General features: G+C 43.3%; 1 protein-coding gene across 1 annotated transcript in view; it reads right to left on the bottom strand.

Moving 5' to 3' along the window:
• Positions 1 to 21,083, bottom strand: part of LOC141147091 (DNA helicase B-like) — a 260,293-nt gene extending 239,210 nt beyond the window's left edge. Inside the window, exon 1 of the mRNA XM_073634187.1 lies at positions 20,855 to 21,083. Coding sequence (XP_073490288.1) covers positions 20,855 to 21,007 — 153 coding nt within the window. The 5' untranslated portion in view covers positions 21,008 to 21,083. The remainder of the gene's footprint in view (positions 1 to 20,854) is intronic.
• Positions 21,084 to 21,463: the final 380 nt, after the last annotated feature.

Below are 21,463 nucleotides of genomic sequence, written 5' to 3'. Positions count from 1 at the left end.
TAGAATGTGTTTTGGGGTGTAATTTGTTGTATGCATATGCTGTGTGTGAGAAATAACCTGCTAATATGACAATTTTGTGGGGAAAAAAAAAAAAAAAATCTTCATTTTTCAAAGAATTGTGGGAAAAAATGACAACTTCAAAAAACTCATCATGCATCTTTCTAAATACCTTGGAATGTCTTCTTTCCAAAAAGAGGTCATTTGGGGGGTATTTGTACTTTTCTGGCTTGTTTGGGTCTCAAGAAATGAGATGAGGTGTGATCAATTTTCAGATATTGGCACCATAGCTTTTGGACTCTATAACTTTCACAAAGACCAAATAAAATACACTGATTTGGGTTATTTTTACCAAAGATATGTAGCGGTATAAATTTTGGCCAACATATATGAAGAAAAAATTACTAATTTGCAAAATTTTATAACAGAAACGAAGAAAAATGCATTTTTTTACAGAATTTTCGGTCTTTTTTCTTTTATAGCGCAAAAAATAAAGAATCCAGCGGTGATTAAATACCACCAAAAGAAAGCTCTATTTGTGTGAAAAAAGGACAAAAATTTAATTTGGGTACAGTGTTGCATGACTGAGTAATTGTCATTCAAAATGTAAGAGCACTGAAAGCTGAAAATTGGTCTGGTTATTAAAGGGGTTTAAGTGCCCAGTGGTCAAGTGGTTAATGAATTAAAAAAAAAAAACAAAAAAAAAAACTAATCAGTAAAGTTAGCCTATTGTTTTGTATAATATGAAAGATTTTACGTCGCGAGATTCGTGATCTTTTTATTCTAAGCAAAAAAATTGTGATTCTCATTTTGGCCAGAATTGTGCAGCTCTAAATTATTTATATATATACCGTATATACTCGAGTATAAGTCGTTCCGAGTATAAGTCGAGGCCCTAATTTACCACAAAAAAATGGGAAAAACTTATTGACCCGAGTATAAGACGAGGGTGAGAAATGCACAGCTACTGAGCTACTGTATTTGGAAAAGAGGGTCAACAATGCCCATTTGCAGCCTCACTGTGCCCTTTTGCATGCCTCACTGTGCCCATTTGCAGCCATAGGTCCCCTAAACTTCAAACTCGGTAGTTAAGGGTTCCTAGATGCCCCCTAGCTGCAGCCAAAATTTGGGGTCTCTGAACCCAAAGGGTCCCGAAATGACATTGCTGCAGATGGACACAGTTGACCAACTTTAGGGCCCCGTATCTCGGGGCCACTTAGTGCTAAGAACCCTAAATTTGGTGTGCAATACCAGTGGAGCTAGCATCATAACATTTCCAAAGCTAGGGTTTCTAGTACCAAGTGGCCCCAAGATACAGGGCCCCAAAAATCAGTTCAGAAAATGTCAAGCACATTTCTGCAGCAGAGAATGACATTTTCCAAACTGGATTTGGGGCCACTTGGTGCTAGGAACCCTAGCTTTGGATATATTATGTTACCAGTTCCACTGGGTTTGCACACCAAATTTGGGGTTCCTAGGACCAAGTGTCCCTGAGATATGGGGCCCCAAAGTCAGTTCAGAAAATGTCAAGCACTTTTCTGCAGCAGAGAATGACATTTTCCGAACTGATTTTGGGGCCCCGTATCTCGGGGTCACTTAGTGCTAGGGACTTCAGCTTTGGATTTGTTGTGGTACCAGTTCCACTGGGTTTGCACACCAAATTTGGGGTTCCTAGCACCAAGTGGCCCTGCGATACGGGGCCCCAAAATCGGTTCGGAAAATGATTTTTTTTTGCTGCAGAAAAGTGCTTGACTCGAGTATAAGTCGAGGGGGGCACTTTCAGCACAAAAAAAATGTGCTGAAAAATTCGACTTATATATATATTTTATTACCTTTTTTAAATTCTGACTCGGTTTGCGACCGTTGTCTCGCAAAACGAGCAGGATTCAAGCCTCTGGGGTGTGCAGTACCACATTTGGCCAGAGGTGCGGGGGCACCGGTGACACTTGGAGCCGTTCGAAGCCGCTCGGAAACACTCCATTCCTGAGCGTCTCCGAGCCTCTCCGAGTGTTTCTGAATGTCTCCGCCCCCTCACCTCTGGTTACATACGGTACTGCATACACTAGTAGTGCCACCAAGTATGAACAACGATCGGTCTCCTCACTCAGGCAGTCCCATCCCCCCCACAGTTAGAATCACTCCCTAGGACACACAATTAACCCCTTGATCGCCCCCTACTGTTAACCCCTTCCCTGCCAGTGACATTTACACATTAATCAGTGCATTTTTATAGCACTGATCGCTGTATAAATGCCAATGGTCCCAAAAATGTACCAAAAGTGTCCGATCTGTCCACCATAATGTCACAGTCCCGATAAAAATCGATGATCACCACCATTACTAGAAAAAAAAAATAAAAATGGCATTAATCTTTCCCCTATTTTGTAGATGCTATAACTTTTTCCCAAACCAATCAATATATGCTTATTGCGTATTTTTATTACCAAAAATATGTAGAAGAATACATATCGGCCTAAAATTTGCGTTTTTAAAAAAAATTGAGGACATTTATTATAGCAAAAAGTACAAAATAGTGTTTTTTTTCAAAATTGTCGCTCTTTTTTTGTTTAAAGCTCAAAAAATAAAAACCGCAGAGATGATTGAATACCACCAAAAGAAAGCTTTATTTGTGGGAAAAAAAGGACGTCAATTTTGTTTGGGTACAACGTCGCACAACCGCGCAATTGTCAGTTAAAGCGACACAGTGCCGTTTCGCAAAAAATGGCCTGGTCATTGAACAGCCAAATCTTCCCGGGGCTGAAGTGGTTAAAAATATATACATATATTTAATATTGTTTTTATATACAATACCCATGTACCAGGCCCGAGCATCTGGAGGGGCCCGGGGAACAGCAGCAAGCAGGAAGTGTTCAGAAGAGAGGAGAGGGATGAGAAATAGTGCAGGAAAGTAGCCGTAGGCTAAACACAGTAAGCTGTGTGGCAGGGCTGGGACTCTGGAGACGTTATGAGGGAGGGACTTAACAGCCTTTCAGTTGCTCATTGGCTGAGGAGGCAGCAGGAGGCGGGCTACTCTGACTCCTGCTGCCTCCTTAGCCAATAGTTACACAGAGTGCACTGTCCATCACTGCAGAGCCTCGTGCTTCCTGTGTTGGTGGGAGGGAATTCCTCTGAAAAGAAGCTGCTGCAAAGAGGTGAGTGAAAAAAAAAGTGTTTCCCTGAAGCTGCTAGAAGACATGTACAGTGCACAGCCTGTGCTCCCCTGTTAATATCAATCATTGTATTGCCAGCCCTATTGTTGTCCTTTTAGCAGAGTGAAAGTAACTTTACACATGTGCAGCAGAGGTGTCGGCTTATGTCACAATGTTAAAAGGACAGCATTATGGGTAGCATTACAGTGATTGTAATTAGTCCAGATTTACTAAACTAGCCAATGCTCTGAAAAGCAATCCATGTGGATTGCTTTTCAGGCCCCTTTCACATGAGTGGTCCGATCATGTCCTCCTGTCCGTTTTTGAGGCAACCTGATCAGACCACCCATTGTTCTCTATGGAATGGCAGATTTAAATGGAAATGTGTCCGTTTACACCCGCCTACCTGCAATTTGATCTGATTTGGCAAAAAGAAAAGATGGAAGGCCTCCATTCTGCTCCGTCTGGCCGGAACAGGGGGCAGTTGGGTGTAAACGGACAGCATGAGTATACACAGACCTGTCAGTTGCCCGCTCTGCTCAGCAAGGGATCCACAGACAGATCCCCTGCTGAGAAAAAGCGGATCGGCCGTGTGAAAATTTCAGCTAGAGTGCTGATAAGGCCGGCCAAGGACGGTTTGAATCTCGTTCTGTTTAGCAGAGACTGGCCAAGATTCAAACTATGTATGGGAAGGCTGAATGTACCCAAGTTAATCGATCGATCAACTTGAGTACAACCAGCCTGATTTTACATAAAATTATCGCTAGCAGCTCTTGTAGCCACTAGCAATAATTACTGTGTTTTCCTGGCAGGGGCGGTTTTCCCGCCCCCCACTGGGAGAATACAATGGCTTCGCAGCAGGGATTCTCCCATCAACACTGTCTGTGTTGATGGGGGGAATCAAGCAATTTTTTCCTGCAACCCGTGGGACACATATGAGGGGAAAAAAATGTGGTTTTAACTCTTTCATAATTTGGCCAAAATGGGGAAAAAAGTGGGAAAAAAGTGCTTGCTTTATATATACTTTAGTATGATATATAACTAGAACATCCAACAGGGTTATGTCATTGCAGGAGATTTCCCCTCACTTTCTGTCTTGATGTCACCAGAACAGGAAGTGGGGGAATCTCCCTGTGGGGATATAGCCAGCAATTGTTTATAATATATACCGTATTTATCGGCGTATAACATGCACATTTTCCCCCTGAAAATAGGGGGAAAATCAGGGGTGCATGTTATGAATGAATGAATGAATGAATGAATGATTTGTATAGTGCTGCACATGCGAACTGAATCGCCTCAAGGCGCTCGATCTCTCCTGTGCTGTCCAGCTCTTTAGAAGAGATAGGTCTTGACTTTCTTCCTGAAGGCTTGATGGTTTTCTTCCATGCGGATGTGGGTAGGTAGAGCGTTCCATAGCCGTGGTCCTTGGACTGCGAATCTTTGTTTTCCTTTTGTTTTGTAGCGGATTTTGGAATAAAAAGGAGGTTTTGGTTTGAAGATCGAAGACTGCGATTGGGTGTATAGTGCTTTATTTTCTCGCATAGGTATTGAGGAGCGTTTCCTTGTATACATTTGTGGGTGAGGCAGAGGGTCTTGAAATTGATTCGGTTCTTTAGGGATAGCCAATGTAGGCTCTTTAGGGAAGGGGAGATGGATTCCCAGGGTTTTTTTCCTGTTAACAGTCTTGCCGCCGTGTTTTGGATGAGTTGCAAGCGCGCAAGCTGATATTGGGGTAGTCCTATGTAGAGGGAGTTTGCGTAGTCAAGTCTGGAATTGATGATTGTTCCAACTACTGCTGCTTTGTCCTCTTCTGGGACAAGGGGGATGAGTCTACGTAGAAGGCGGAGGAGATGGTGAGATTGGCTGACTACTGATCCTATTTGTGCATCCATAGACATTTCTGAGTCAAAAATGACTCCGAGACTCTTGGCTTTGGTGCTTGGAGAGATGGTCTGTCCGAAGATGTTGGGTGGTGTCCATGGGGTCTTAGTTTTGGAATTTTGATTTGCGTGTAGGAGAAGAAGCTCTGTTTTTGATCCGTTGAGTTTAAGAAAGCTAGTGGTCATCCAGTCGTCTATCAAAGTGAGGCATTTTTCTAGTTGCTGATGATGGTCTTTTTCTCCAGGGATGCGAAGGTAGAGTTGGGTATCATCAGCGTATGAGTGGAAGCAGAGGTCCGATTTTCTGATAATTTTGAGGAGTGGGCGGATGTAGATGTTGAAGAGTACTGGTGACAATGGTGAACCTTGAGGGACTCCGCAAGAGATTGCTCGAGTTTCAGAGGTGAAAGCTCCTAGTTTCACTGTCTGAGAGCGATTTTCTAAGAAGGATGTGAACCATTGTGGATCTGGATCAGTGACTCCTGCTACTTCTGTGAGGCGGATGAGTAGAGTATTGTGGTCCACTGTATCGAATGCTGCACTGAGGTCCAACAGGACCAGGAGACATGATTCTCCATCATCAGCTGCTTCGAGGGCGTCGTGCCATATTTTGAGCAGTGCCGTTTCTGTGCCATGGCCTGGGCAGAAGCCTGATTGCAGAGGGTCTAAAAGTTTCAGGTCAGGTGGTGTTGAAGCTGTTGTACTACTGCTTTCTCCATAATCTTGGAGATGGTGTTGAGGCTTGTTATCCGTCTGCGATAGTTAGGGTCCTTAGGGTCGAGGTTGGGTTTCTTTAGGAGGGGTTTTACAATGCCATGTTTGAGGGCGGTTGGAACAGTCCTTTCTTTGAACGACTGGTTGATGAGGTGTGTTATAGTGGGAGCCAAGATGTCGGAACATTCTTTCAGGAGTTTTGTCGGAATGATGTCGTTTGGTGATGTGCTGTCTCTGAGGCTTCTGATGATGTTTTTGGTGGTGTCAGTGGAGATTGGGAACAGTGAGAATTTCGGTGCTTGTGTGATGATCGTATTGATTTTTTCTTTTTGCTTTGGTTGAATGAGATTGGTTGTTTTTTTCTGTTGGATTGTTTTCCGGATGTTGTCGATTGTTATACGCCGATAGCGTACCTCGGAGAAGGAGGGGGACCAGTGCCGCCGCCGGAATCACTGAGCCGTCATTGTTTGTTCACGAGCGCCGCCGGAATCACCGGGCCGTCATGTCTTGTTTACTCGGCTCTGACGTCACACACACACACGTCCCGCCTCCGCCACCGGCATTGGACCAGTGTTCTGTCAATCAAAGGAGCTGGTCCAATGGCGATAGCGGAGGCGGGACGTGTGTGTGTAAGAGCCAAGTACTGTAAACAGAAGATGACGGCTCAGTGATTCGGGCGGCGCTCGTCCCCCCTCCTGATTTCCTGCACTGCATGAGAGATGGTGAGGCTGTGAATAGACATCAGGCTGCATTGGATGGGTGCAGATCAGGCTGCAGATGGGCACAGAGGTTGCACAGAGGCTGCAGATGAGTATCAGACTGCATTGGAATGGCGCAGATCAGGCTGCAGATGGGCACAGAGGCTGCATTGAGGCTGCAGATTGGCATCAGGCTGCATTGGATGGGCACAGATCAGGCTGCAGATGGGCACAGAGGCTGCACTGAGGCTGCAGATGGGCATCAGGCTGCATTGAGGCTGCAGATGGGCACTAATCAGGCTGCATTGATTGGCACTGACCATTATTTTGCTTCAAAGTGGTTTATTTGAAAAAAAAAACGTTTTTTTCCTAACACTTCCCTCTTAAATTGGGGTGCGTGTTATACGCCGATAAATACGGTAAATATATATATATATATATATATATATATATATATATATATATATATATATATAAAATATAATATGGACATTATAAGTCAACAATTGTAAGCTATTTCCTCACAGTGAGATGCCCCACTTCCTGTTCTGGCGACACTAAGACAGAAACTGAGGGGAAATCTCATGCAATGATATAACCCCGTTAGATGTTCTAGTTATGTATATACGTATATATAAAACAAGCATTTTCCATTTTGGCTAAATTATGGAAGAGTTAAAACCACATTTTTTTTTTTTACCATCTGTGTCCCATTGTGATCCCACAGGTAGTGAGAGAGAAATGCCCTTGGAGACAGTTGCCACCAGAACCGGAGTCCCAGGATGGAGGAGATGGGACTGGAGGAGGAGGATATGGTATAGAGGAGATGGGACTGGAGGAGGAGGACATGGGATAGAGGACATGGGATGGAGGATATGGGACTGGAGGAGGATAAGGACATGGGACTGGAGGAGGAGGAGATGAGACTGGAGGAGAATAAGGAGATGGGACTGGCGGAGGAGGAGGAGGATGATGTGGGATGGAGGAGATGGGATGGAGGTGATGGGACTGGAGGAGGAGGAGGATATGGGATGGAGGAGATGGGACTGGAGGAGGAGGAGGATGTGGGATGGAGGAGATGGGACTGGAGGAGGAGGGTGTGGGATGGAGGAGATGGGACTGGAGGAGGATAAGGATGTGGGATGGAGGAGATGGGACTGGAGGAGGAGAAGGACATGGGATGGAGGAGATGGGACTGGAGGAGGAGGAGGATGTGGGATGTAGGATATGGGACTGGAGGAGGAGGAGGATGGAGGAGATGGGACTGGAGGAGGATGTGGGATGGAGGAGATGGGACTGGAGGAGGAGGAAGATGTGGGATGGAGGGGATGGGACTGGAGGAGGAGGATGTGGGATGGAGGAGATGGGACTGAAGCAGGAGGAGGAGATGGGACTGGAGGAGGATGTGGGATGGAGGAGATGGGACTGGAGGAGGATGTGGGATGGAGGAGTAGGATGTAAGATGAAGGAGATGGGACTGGAGGAGGAGGAGGAGATGGGACTGGAGGAGAATAAGGACATTGGATGGAGAAGATGGGACTGGGGAAGGATGACATAGGATGGAGGAGATGGGACTGGAGGAGGAGGAGAAGGACATGGGATTGAGAAGATGAAACTGAAAGAGGACATGGGATGGAACTCGGTGGGACTGCCAGTGGGCGGGCCCTGGGTAATGTTGATGGCCAGGTCTGGGGATGGGGGGGGGCCTAAAACTGTAAGGGGCCCCAAAATTTTTGATGACGGCCCTGTCCATGTATGTGTTTTTATATATTTTGTAATATATATATATATATATATATATATATATATATATATATATATATATATATGCACACACACATTCTATTGATACAGGTATTAACAACTAATATTATTGTCCTCAATTAGGAGTATACATACAGTATCTCGCAAAAGTGAGTACACCCCTCACATTTTTGTAAATATTTTATTACATCTTTTCATGTGACAACACTGAAGAAATGACACTTTGCTACAATGTAAAGTAGTGAGTGTACAGCTTGTATAACAGTGTAAATCTGCTGTCCCCTCAAAATAACACACACAGCTATTAATGTCTAAACCGCTAGCAACAAAAGTGAGTACACCCCTAAGTGAAAATGTCTGAATTGGCCCCAATTAGCCATTTTCCCTCCCCGGAGTCATGTGCCTCCTTAGTGTTACAAGGTCTCAGGTGTGAATGGGGAGCAGATGTGTTAAATTTGGTGTTATCACTCTCACTCTCTCATACTGGTCACTGGAAGTTCAACGTGACACCTCATGGCAAAGAACTCTGAGGATCTGAAAAAAAGAATTGTTGCTCTATATAAAGATGGCCTAGGCTATAAGAAGATTGCCAAGACCCTGAAACCGAGCTGTTAGACATCAAAGAAATTCTGGACAGCCGTACTCCAAAAATATTTGCCTTTTTCAATAAGGTGTCATCCAAAATACAGGTCACAGCAAAATGGAACAAAGTTTACGCGTTTCACACTACAAGGAGTGCTTAGTCATAGCTAACAATCACAAAAATCAAAGTGAAATAAATAATAAAAGTTACAGACCATGTGACCACATAATCAGCAGAAATCAATTAATCAATGAATATACCAATTCGGCATCATGGGTCACCTGTGGTTTCAACAAGTGCAGTGAAAAAAGAAACGAAAACGAGATCAGTGAATGAATGATTGAAATAAAAGTACAAATAAAGGAAATCGTGTGCAAAAACAAAAAGTGTGAAAAAATGTGTAAAACATCTATGTGAAGATAAATGAATATATAAATATATATACCGTATATACTCGAGTATAAGTCGTTCCGAGTATAAGTCGAGGCCCTAATTTACCACAAAAAAAATGGGAAAAACTTATTGACCCGAGTATAAGACGAGGGTGAGAAATGCACAGCTACTGTAAGTGGAAAAGAGGGTCAACAATGCCCATTTGCAGCATCACTGTGCCCATTTGCATGCCTCACTGTGCCCATTTGCAGCCATAGGTCCCCTGAACTTCAAACTCAGTAGTTAAGGGTTCCTAGATGCCCCCTAGCTGCAGCCAAAATTTGGGGTCTCTGAACCCAAAGGGTCCCGAAATGACATTGCTGCAGGTGGACACAGTTGACTGAATTTGGGGCCCAAAACTCGGGGCCACTTAGTGCTAAGAACCCCAAATTTGGTGTGCAAACCCAGTGGAACTAGCACCATAAAATTTCTAAAGCTGGGGTTTCTAGCACCAAGTGGCCCCGAGATACAGGGCCCCAAAAATCAGTTCAGAAAATGTCAAGCACTTTTCTGCAGCAGAGAATGACATTTTCTGAACTGGTTTTGGGGCCCCGTATCTCAGGGCCACTTGGTGCCAGGAACCCCAGCTTTAGAAATATTATGGTACCAGTTCCACTGGGTTAGCACACCAAATTTGGGGTTCCTAGCACCAAGTGGCCCTGAGATATGGGGCCCCAAAGTCGGTTCAGAAAATGTCAAGCACTTTTCTGCAGCAGAGAATGACATTTTCCGAACCGATTTTGGGGCCCCGTATCTCGGGGCCACTTAGTGCTAGGAACTTCAGCTTTCGATATATTATGGTACCAGTTCCACTGGGTTTGCACACCAAATGTGGGGTTCCTAGCACCAAGTGGCCCTGAGATATGGGGCCCCAAAGTCAGTTCAGAAAATGTCAAGCACTTTTCTGCAGCAGAGAATGACATTTTCTGAACCGATTTTGGGGCCCCGTATCTCGGGGCCACTTAGTGCTAGGAACTTCAGCTTTCGATATATTGTGGTACCAGTTCCACTGGGTTTGCACTCCAAATTTGGGGTTCCTAGCATCAAGTGGCCCTGAGATATGGGGCCCCAAAGTCAGTTCGGAAAATAATTTTTTTTGCTGCATAAAAGTGCTTGACTCAAGTATAAGTCGAGGGGGGCACTTTCAGCACAAAAAAATGTGCTGAAAAATTCGACTTATACTCGAGTATATACGGTATATATAAAAATGTGGAAATAATTTCCACATTTGTTGGTCTATAAGTAGACCAACAATAATTAATGCTTTAAAAAAAGTGATAAAAGATTATTGAATGTATATGTAAAGTATATCCCCTTCCCCCTTTCACCCCCCCCCCTTTTTTCCCCCCTCCTCCCTCCCATTCTCCCTCATCCTTCAATTTTGATTGCATATATTCCTGTATTATATATCAACTATACATTAATTAACGTATTACGCATACGGATCTGTCCGATATCTGTAATATTTATTGTAATACAGATTCCATTCTTCACTTCTCATTGCACTTTCTTCACTCTATTATATTTTATTCACTTTACTTTACATATACATTCAATAATCTTTTATCACTTTTTTCAAAGCATTAATTATTGTTGGTCTACTTAGATATACACATACACACATTCACCACAGTTTTCACATTGTTTTTACTTTATTTTATTTCATTGCTATATACATGCATGTTTCAACATTATATACGGTATATATATAACGTTTATTGTTTTTGTATTTTTATTTTTTCCCCACATTTTTATATATATATTTCTATATTCATTTATCTTTACACATTTTTTCACACTTTTTGTTTTTGCACATGATTTCCTTTATTTGTACTTTTATTTCAATCATTCATTCACTGATGTCGTTTTTGTTTCTTTTTTCACTGCACTTGTTGAAACCACAGGTGGCCCGTGATGATGATTAATTGATTTCTGCTGATTATGTGGTCACATGGTCTGTAACTTTTATTATTTATTTCACTTTGATTTTTGTGATTGTTAGCTATGACTAAGCATTTCTTGTAGTGCGAAACGCGTAAGATTTGTTCCATTTTGCTGTGACCTGTATTTTGGATGATACCTTATTGAATAAAGGCAAATATTTTTGGAGTGCGGTTGTCCAGAATTTCTTTGATGTATAACTGTCACAGCATTGCCAGCACCTGGACTTCTAGACTGAAGGAGATGCCTTTTACCTTGATCTGACCCACCTGGAGCGGTGATACTTTCTCTCTATTTGGATTCCTGAAACCGAGCTGCAGGATGGTGGCCAAGACCATACAGTGGTTTAACAGGACAGGTTCCACCTTGTTTAGGGTGGAGAGGTGGGGAGGGGTGTTATTGTTTAGGGCGTATAGGTTAAGGAGGGGTGTTATTTGTTTAGGGTGGAGAGGTGGGGAGAGGTGTTATTGTTTAGGGTGGGGAGGGGTGTTATTGTTTAGGTTGGAGAGGTGGGGAGAGGAAGGAAGGAAGGAAGGGGGATGGGAAATGCAGGAAGGGAAAGGGGGTATTTGGGAACCCTACAGTTGCCAATCACTGCACTGCCAATCCCTGCACTACAACACCCAGCAGACCTGCCCTCCCCCTCCAAGAACTTACCTCGCCATGGTTGACCAAAGAAGTTGAGTGCATGTGCTCAGCATCATATCCAGAGGTTGTTTTTGTATAATAGACCTATGAGTGCTGCCAACATTGCTGCAGAGGTTGAAGGGGTGGGGGGTCAGCTTGACAGTGCTCAGACCATACACCGCACACTGCATGAAATTGGTCTGCATGTCTGTCATCCCAGAAGGAAGCCTCTTCTAAAGATGATGCACAAGAAAGCCTGCAAACAGTTTGCGGAAGACAAGCAGACTAAGGACATGGATTACGGGAACCATGTCCTGTGGTCTGATGCGTATGTGGTGGCAACCAGGTGATGAGTACAAAGACAAGTGTGTCTTGCCCACAGTCAAGCATGATGGTGGGAGTGTCATAGTCTGGGGCTGCATGAGTGCTATCAGCACTGGGGAGCTACAGTTCATTGAGGGAACCATGAATGCCAACATGTCCTGTGACATACTGAAGCAGAGCATGATCCCCTCCCTTCAGAGACTGGCCCGCAGGGCAGTATTCCAACATGATAACGACCCCAAACACACCTCTAAGACGACCACTGCCTTGCCAAAGAAGCTGAGGGTAAAGGTGATGGACTGGCCAAGCATGTCTCCAAACCTAAACCCTATTGAGCATCTGTGGGGCATCCTTAAAGGAAGGTAGAGGAGCGAAAGGTCTCTAACATCCACCAGCTCCGTGATGTCGTCATGGAGGAGTGGAAGAGGACTCCAGTAGCAACCTGTGAAGCTCTGGTGAACTCCATGCCCAAGAGGGTTCAGGCAGTGCTGGAAAATAATGGTGGCCACACAAAATATTGACACTTTGGGCCCAATTTGAACATTTTCACTTAGGGATGTACTCATTTTTGTTGCCAGCAGTTTAGACATTAATGGCTGTGTGTTGAGTTATTTTGAGGGGACAGCAAATTTACACTGTTATACAAGCTGTACACTCACTACTTTACATTGTAGCAAAATGTAATTTCTTCAGTGTTGTCACAAGAAAAGATATAATAAAATATTTACAAAAATGTGAGGTGTGTACTCACTTTTGTGAGATACTGTATATTAGTTAAAGATACTGGTTTGTCTGTTATTATATTCTCTACTCAATAGATTAGGTTATTTTCCCTTGGATTTTACAGGACATAATACTTTTAGGTTGCTATTATCTATTTGTCAGTTAGAAGATTACGTTTTTGACCAGGGGTGTGAATGTAGCTTTTCACCTCCCGTTCCGCAGCCCCGCTCCTTACCCTTTAACCACATGCCGACCACCCGCCACAGTTATACTGCGGCAAGGTGGCTCAGTTGTGCGAATTGCCATAGGTGTACATTGGCTCGTACACTCGCTTTTGTGGGCGGGGGCGCCCACACTCCCATTGGCCAGCGGGGGAGCCAATCAGCGGGTCCGGTGGACTCTATGTCCTGCCAGCCATCTGCCTGTGTAAACAAGATCTCTATGCAGGAAGACGGATCTGTGTGTTGTCCCAATGAGCTCTTCCCCCATATAGTTAGAACACACAGTGAGGGAACACAGTTAACCCCTTGATCGCCCCTGATGTTAACCCCTTCCTTGCCAGTGTCATTAATGTCCGTTAGGTGTCCGATCTGTCCGCCGCAATGTGGCAGTCCTGTTAAAAAACACTGATCGCCGCCATTACTACTAAAAAAATAACTAAAAATGCCATAAATCTATCCCCTATTTTGTAGACGCGATAACTTTTGTGCAAACTAATCAATATATGCCTATTTATCAAAAATATGTAGCAGAATACATATTGGCTTAAATTGATGAATACATTTGTTTTTTTACATGTTTTTTTCTTTGGAAATGTTTTATAGCAGAAAGTAGAAAATTTTGTTTTTTTTTCACAATTGACAATTTTTTTCAAAATTTAGCTGGGTATCCCCTATTTTGTAGACGTGATAACTTTTGCACAAACCAATCAATATATGCTTATTGGGATTTTTTTACCAAAAATATGTAGCAGAATACATATCGGCTTAAATTGATGAATAAATTATTTTTTTACATTTTTTTGGGAAATGTTTTATAGCAGAAAGTAAAAAAAAATGTGTTTTTATTTCTCTTTTTTTTGTTTATAGAGCAAAAAATAAAAAACGCAGAGGTGACCAAATACCACCAAAAGAAAGCTCTATTTGTGGGAAAAAAGGGACATAAATTTGGTTACAGCGTTGCACGCCCGTACAATTGTCAGTTAAAGTAACACAGTGCCGTATCGCATAAAATGGTCTGGTCATTAAGGGGGTAAATCCTTCCGGGGCTAAAGTGGTTAATAGCATGATTCTTTTATTCAAGCACCTTGTTCTCCTTGTTTGTATTGACTTGACAAAGAGGCAAAGGCCTTGAAACTTTGTCACAACAACCAGGAATGTTTTGCTAAAAACAGAAGCGCTGTGCAGACATACTGGTTCCTGGTTTACCTGCCTGCATATGTCACAGATATTGAAGCCGATACTACAAACTACTTTCCAGTTATCCTTGCATGGACTATACAGGCACTTTTGGTACTTTGCTGTTTTTAAGCCCTTACATTCTGTAGGCTTGATGTTTTGTTTTATATCCATTTGCTAGTAAAATGTATATCTATTTAGACATACCTTATATTTGAATGCAGACAACTTATTGCGCTTTGTGGTTTGTTTTTTGGTGCGCAATGGGTAGTATTTGATTTTTCCTTAAGAATGATAAGTCAGGGGGAGCCAAGTCAAGTTTCATACCACCCCCTTCTGGAAAGAGTTGTCACAGCTGAGAAACAGGACACTTCAGATCGCAATGCCCAAGGACAAGAACTCCGCCTGACACTGTGGAAGTCTTGAAGGTGCTACAGAAGATTCTATCTGGAAGTCCTGGAGATGCTAGAGAAGCTGCCATCTGGAAAACTGTCTGGAAACTTCAAAAGGCCCCAGTGAAGGAGTTAATTTGACGCCCACCTACAACTGCTGGCTCCAGATCCAAAGAAATGAGCAAACAGGGGGGTCCCGAAGCCTCACACAGGGCTCCCCCTGCTGTCTCTGGGAGACCGTCAAACTCAATTCTTTTGACTTAAGGCATTCTACCCAGAGAAAGCAATGTACACCAACCCCCTTATACTCAATTGAAACATAAACAAAATCAAAAGCAGACTAAGAAGAAAGTACAAATAAAGACTGCAGGGTCTGCTGCCCCAAGTAAAATCCCAGCCAAATTAGTAATGCCTTCCCCCATCGTACCAGTTCAAGTAGAAGGCACTACACAAAGGCTCTTCTGAACACAGGAGCACAGGCGACTCTGCTGTACTGGGACTTCTACAACAAACATCTAAAGGACTTACCATTACAGAAGCTGGAAAAGCTGGAAATGTGGGGCCTTGGAACTCCTCTGGGAATTAAGTTGGCCTCTGTGGTTGGGCAATCAAAAACATTTGACACATTAGTCATTGCGTGCCCTCATCCTCCTGGAGCCGACAAGAGCTCCCTGAGGGACAAATACTGATTTTGGCAGAAGACTACTCATTCCCTTTGTCTCAAAAAATGACACAGCAACCGAGAGTGTACACCCCATGCTAGGACAAGTGTATCAGTGCATGATAGAAGAATAGAAAGCACCAACAGAAGGAGAGGGGATGTTGCGACGACTAGACAGGGGTGTGAAGACACTGCAGGCAGGAGAGGTGGCGTGTCTACGAGCTTTAGTCAAGTCTAACTGGGATCAACCAGGTCCCTTTTCAGTTTGTGAAGCCAATTCTTGTGGAAAGGACACTGGGGTGGTTTTGATCCCTGAAGTAGTATCGACCAGGGCCTAACAAGTCATGGGAAGATTCCAGTCAGTGTTTGCAATATTACTGACACACTATTGAAGTTACAAGTCCAAATGCTGACAGGATAAGTGATCTTACCATCTGATTTGATGGCGGTGGTGGTGGGGGCAGAAGATGAGATTCTCGTAGAGAGGTTTTACCCGCAGAATACCCAGATCTCACCTGAATGGAGAGAGCGAGCTAAAGCCCAACTCCTGAGATGATAGGGAGATTCGATGTGGGGTGTGCAGAGTGCCCAGCATCAAAAATTCATTTTCAGGAAGACAAGCCATTCAGGAAAAAAGCCTGATGAATCCCGCTGGGTGTTCTGGAAGATCTCTGAGTAACTGAGTTGAAAACAGGCATCGTTCGAGAGTCCCAGCGCTCTTATGCTTCTCCTATAGTGGTGGAGCGGAACAAAAACGCATCCCCAAAAATGTGCATTGACTATCACGCACTCAACAGCATAACTATTCCTGACCAATTCACCACCCTACGGACAGAAGATGCCCTACAATGCCGGTTGGCAGTAAAGTGGTTCAGTGTGCTAGAGACCTAAAGAGTGGGTACTATTAAGATTCCCATGCACCCAGAAGTTAGGGAAAAGACAGCAGTTATCTGTCCGATGGGGTTCTAGAAGTTTGACAGAATGCCTCAAGGTCTGTTGGGTGCTCCAGCGACCTTCCAGCAACTGATGGAGAAGACAGTAGGGGACATGAACCTAATTGAAATGCTGGTGTACCTAGATGACATTATCATCTTCAGCAGACCCCTTGAAGAGCATGAAGCACGCATGGAGAAGTGCTTCTGACTAGGGTTTGAAGTTGTCCCTGGAGAAGTGCCGGTTTTATCAACCTTTTGTCACTTATCTCAATCCAAGGCCAATGGATCGATCAGAGTGAGAACTTCTGAGAAGGCTTTCTATCAGTTGAAGCAGAGCTTTTACAAATGCCCCAGGCCTGGCCTATGCTGATCCAGCCAGACACTACGAATTACATGTTGATGCCACCCATGATGGGCTAGGTAGGGTGTTGTATCAAGAGCACAAATGACACCTATGACCTGTTGCCTATGTGAGCTGAAGCCCCACCCCTGCTGAGAACTATCCCACCCACAAGTTAGAATTCCTTTCCTTCAAGTGGGCCATACCAGATAAGTTAAAAGAATGCCTGTATGGTGCAGACTTTGTGATCAAGACCAATAATAATCCCCTCATGTATATCCTAACCACAGCCAAGTTGGATGCCATGGGTCATAGATGCTAAGTATAAAATTGATGCGCTTTAAATAAATAGTGCACAATATGCTGCTGCGACTAAGCTTAAATCCAGGAATAAAAAATGCATACATGTGAATAAAATAAATACATAATTATGGTGCTAATACATGTGTTAAAATTGCCAAAAAAAAAAAAAAAAAATTGTCATAGATGGTTGGCCTATATCTGGCTTCCATTTCAGCTTGAAGTATTGCCCAGGTGTCAGAAACAGAGATGCTGATACCCAGTCAAAAAGGCCCTATGACACTGAAACTACCTCAGAAGAGTGGACCCAACTAACTTAACAAGTGGTACAAGCTCTATCAAATGAGAGATGAAGGTCTGCCTAAATTACAAGGCTTAAGAGACCAGATGGAAGCTCCTCTTTGCAGTCAGACTCTGAAAGCTCTGGAAAGTGGACATTCAATTATGCTACTAGTGAACTCTCCAAAAGAAAGCATGCCTGGTCCATAATGGGATCAATTATAGTTACGTGAGGGGGTAGTCTACCAAAGGGGCCTTTCATACGATCCCAAATACAAGTGTCAACTGTTCCTGATAGACAAAACAGACTGCCCTGCATGACAACCATAGTCATTTAGGGCCTGAAAAGACTTTAAAATTAGTGAGAGACTGATTCTACTGACCTAGCATGTGGGCTAAAGTTGAAAGCTGTCACTCGTGCCTATGTTGTATACAGAGAAAGACGTTGCCCACCAGAGCTGTCCCAATGGGCCACCTCCAAAGCCAAGGAGCCATGGAGTTGGTGAGCAGTGACTTCTTATGTTTAGAACCCAACTTGAGTGGACAGGGAAACGACTTGGTGGTGACAGATCACTTTACCCAATATGTCAAGACGTTCCCAAAGACCAAAGTGCATCCACAGCAGCCAAGGGCTTGGTGGAAAAGTTCTTTGTTCATTATGGACTGCCTCAAAGAACTCATTCTGATCAGGAAAGAGACTTTGAAAGTAGACTCATCAAGAAGTTACCAGATCTGTTGGGTGTTCAAAAGTCCAGAACGATCCCCTATCAAAGGGATCCGCAGTTTGAAGGGTTCAAGTGCACTCTTCTTAACATGCTTGGAACTACCACAGAGAAGAAACACTAGAGCAGGAACATTTAAACTGTTCTGCATGCTTACAACAGTAACGGTATCACCAGAATAAGGTGTCGCTTAAAAGTTGGATGCACTAGAGGGTCAGCTATGAGTCTGTTTAAAGGGGACACTGGCTGTGTCCTCAAGAGCTACTACTACTACTCTAAAGTGTTTGTTGCAACCTTACATACCAGTAATTCCTGTTTTTGGAGGATAACACCTAATTCTCCCAACCCCAACCAAGTTCTCCAAAAATAAAAACACCCCTAGACTGATCATTCAAGAAACGTGTGAATGAGCCTGTGTGCCTGGCTGTGGTGCAGAGCTTTTGAGGAGGACCTGGGCAATATTCCTACGGGAGTAGCACTAAACTAGGTTAGGTTTGTGTAGTACCACGGTGATGTAGATTAACTGCCATATTAGCCTAGTATTCTCTTCAATTGATTGCATTCAAAGGGACTCCTTTACATGTTCATTGATTTCTGTGCAATGCCATTTAATTTTGCTTGGCGACAATATGCTTTTATATGTGTGTGTGTGTATATATGTATATATATGTGTGTGTGTGTATATATGTATATATATGTGTGTGTGTGTGTGTGTGTGTGTGTGTGTGTGTGTGTGTGTGTGTGTGTGTGTGTGTGTGTATATATATATATATATATATATATATATATATATATATATATATATATATATATATATATATATATATATATATATATTGATCTAATTACCTAACCAAGTGAGTCAGAAGGGATAAAGCAAAGTAGTTCTCAGAGCCGTGGCAAAGAACAGAGAACCAGTCATACTAAACAGCTCTTCCAGGGGTAAGCGTGACATAATGACTACCTATTAGTTTCCCTTTTGGGTGTCATCAAAGTGTTTTAAAAAACAACATTTTCATGCTGGTTGTCATTTGTATATCAAAATGTAATTTAACATTCCCTACTTAAAGAGAACCTGTCACCAGACCATTCATTTTAGTAACAATCTTTTCTTTTCATAAGATTATACGTGCATTTAAAGTGTTACTAAATCCAGTAATATGAAAATAGTTAATTTGCCAACCCCCCCCCCCCCAGTGCCCACGGCTTATAAATCTTCTTCAGCCTGTGTCTCATGCTTTTATGGGAGCATCAATCAAGATGTGACATCCCACCCACTGTGTTCTTTTTTAGTTACTGGGCATGGAGGAGGAGGGAGGGACTGGGCTGTGATTTAGGATCTGTATACACGCCCAAATGTGTGATGTCAATATCATGTGACCTGGCTAGCTCTGATCAACAAGGAAATGTTCTCATCAGCAATACCAAACAGAGCATGTTCAGGGGGACTACTCTGGCCTTGCCAAGAGACCCTGCAGGAGGGGAAGGATCTGTCCATACAGGATCAAAGAGCCTTTTTACACAAACAGAGGATTAACCGAGGATTAACCCCTTAAAGTGGTTGTAAACCCTTTACAACCACTTTATGCTACAGGTAAGCCTATATTAAGGCTTACCTGTAGCTACTCGGGATATCTCCTAAACCTGCACAGTTTAGGGGATATCCCCTGTCCCCTGCATGTGCCGATGTCATTGGCACATGCGCACTGGGGCAAACTGAAGCAATGGCACCTACGCGCCGTTGCTTCAGTCCATGTGTCGTTACCGGCGGCTCCCGCGCGCATGCGGGAGTGACGTCATTGTGGCTCCGGCCGATCACAGCGCCGGAGCTGCGATACCCGGAAGTAACCCCCGGGAGAGATGTCGCCGCTGGAGGGGGGGGACGAGGACCGCTGCGGGGGCTTTGATCTAAGGTAAGTAATTTATAATGAGCTAGTATGCTATGCATACTAGCTCATTATGCCTTTGTCTTGCAGGGTTTTTTTTTTTTTTTTTTTTTTTTTACACAGGGTTTACAACCACTTTAAGTTCCACAGTGAGTATAACCAGCATGTTATTCTGCACATACAGAAAGATTTTACTGTTGTGAGTTTAGTAACACTAACACATTTTCAGGGTTCAGTTCCAAGGCAGACATCCTTATCATGGCTCCACCACTTAAACCAGCCATGTATGGGAAGGCTGAATGTACCAAGGTTGATCGATCGATCGACTTGGGTACAACCAGCCTGCCAGATTTTACATGTGATTATTACCAGTAGCTGTTATAGCCCCTAGCACTAATCACTGTGTTCTCCCAGCAGGAACGGCTTCCCCCCGTTCCCCCCTCCTCCTGCCGGGAAGACACAATGGCTCCGCGGGTGGTATTCCCCCATTAACACTCTCCGTGGTTGCAGGAAAGAAATTTGCTCCATCAATGGCTGGCCAGTAACTCACTAATTAGTGTAACAAGGATGACAGCTCCAGAGCTTTCAACTTAAAACAAGTCAGCAGCAGCAACAGCACCTATTCTGACAGGTTCCCTTTTGTAGACCCCTGTCACGATTGAAAATAGGTTGCATTTAAAAATAAGCAGTATGGCTGTACCATGGCACAATTCTCAATGCAATTTTGTCAACTAAATTTAAAGCCCAACTCCAGCCAAAGCTTTCTCTTTTTCTTTGGAAAATTCAAAGAAAAAGGACCTCTGCCAGGATTTCATTGCGGTTAGAAGTTTTCACCCCACTTTTAGCCCCAGAAACACCCAATCAAATAAGAAAGTGAGAAGATATCTCCCTAGTGGAGACATACAGCAATAAAACCTAACTAGGGTTCTAACCCTTCCGTATAGTTTTTAGTGCTATAAACAAATCTACTGGAGACATTTCACCTCATTTCCTACCTGGGGCAGGCATACAGACAGCAATAAAAAACTTTCAGATGTTCTCACTATTCCCAAAAATGTTTAGCCCACCTTTGGGATTTACATAAAAAACTATCGGCATGATACTTACTGAACCAAAGCCAAAGATCCAAGGTGCAGTATCCAGTATGCATTCAAGGTGAAGTAGTACATCAGGTGGCGTGTTAATAGCTGGAGAGTTATCAGATGCTGTGTTGATGGCTGACAAGCGATCATTAGCACCTAACTTTAGCAAGCTTCTCATTTTGCGTGGTAAAAGCTTGGGTAAATATCTCAGCACAAGTGGAATTTCCAGTGCTTTCAATGCAAAGCTACCGCACGCTAAACAAAAGAAGGAATGAAAAATTAATATGTTCCACAAAGTTATAGAAATTGCAACTTAACATCTTCCTGCTATACAGTGGGGCAAAAAAGTATTTAGTCAGCCACCAATTGTGCAAGTTCTCCCACTTAAAAAGATGAGAGAGGCCTGTAATTGTCATCATAGGTATACCCCAACTATGAAAGACAAAATGTGGAAACAAATCCAGACAATCACATTGTCTGATTTTTGAAAGAATTTATTTGCAAATTATGGAGGAAAATAAGTATTTGGTAACCTACAAACAAGCAAGATTTCTGGCTCTCACAGACCTGTATCTTCTTCTTTTAAGAGGCTCCTCTGTCCTCCACTCATTACCTGTATTAATGGCACCTGTTT

The sequence above is a fragment of the Aquarana catesbeiana genome, linkage group LG06 (assembly GCF_042186555.1).
Source record: "Aquarana catesbeiana isolate 2022-GZ linkage group LG06, ASM4218655v1, whole genome shotgun sequence".
In the NCBI taxonomy this organism is placed as follows: Eukaryota; Metazoa; Chordata; class Amphibia; order Anura; family Ranidae; genus Aquarana; species Aquarana catesbeiana.
This window is presented reverse-complemented; position numbering and strand designations above follow the sequence as displayed.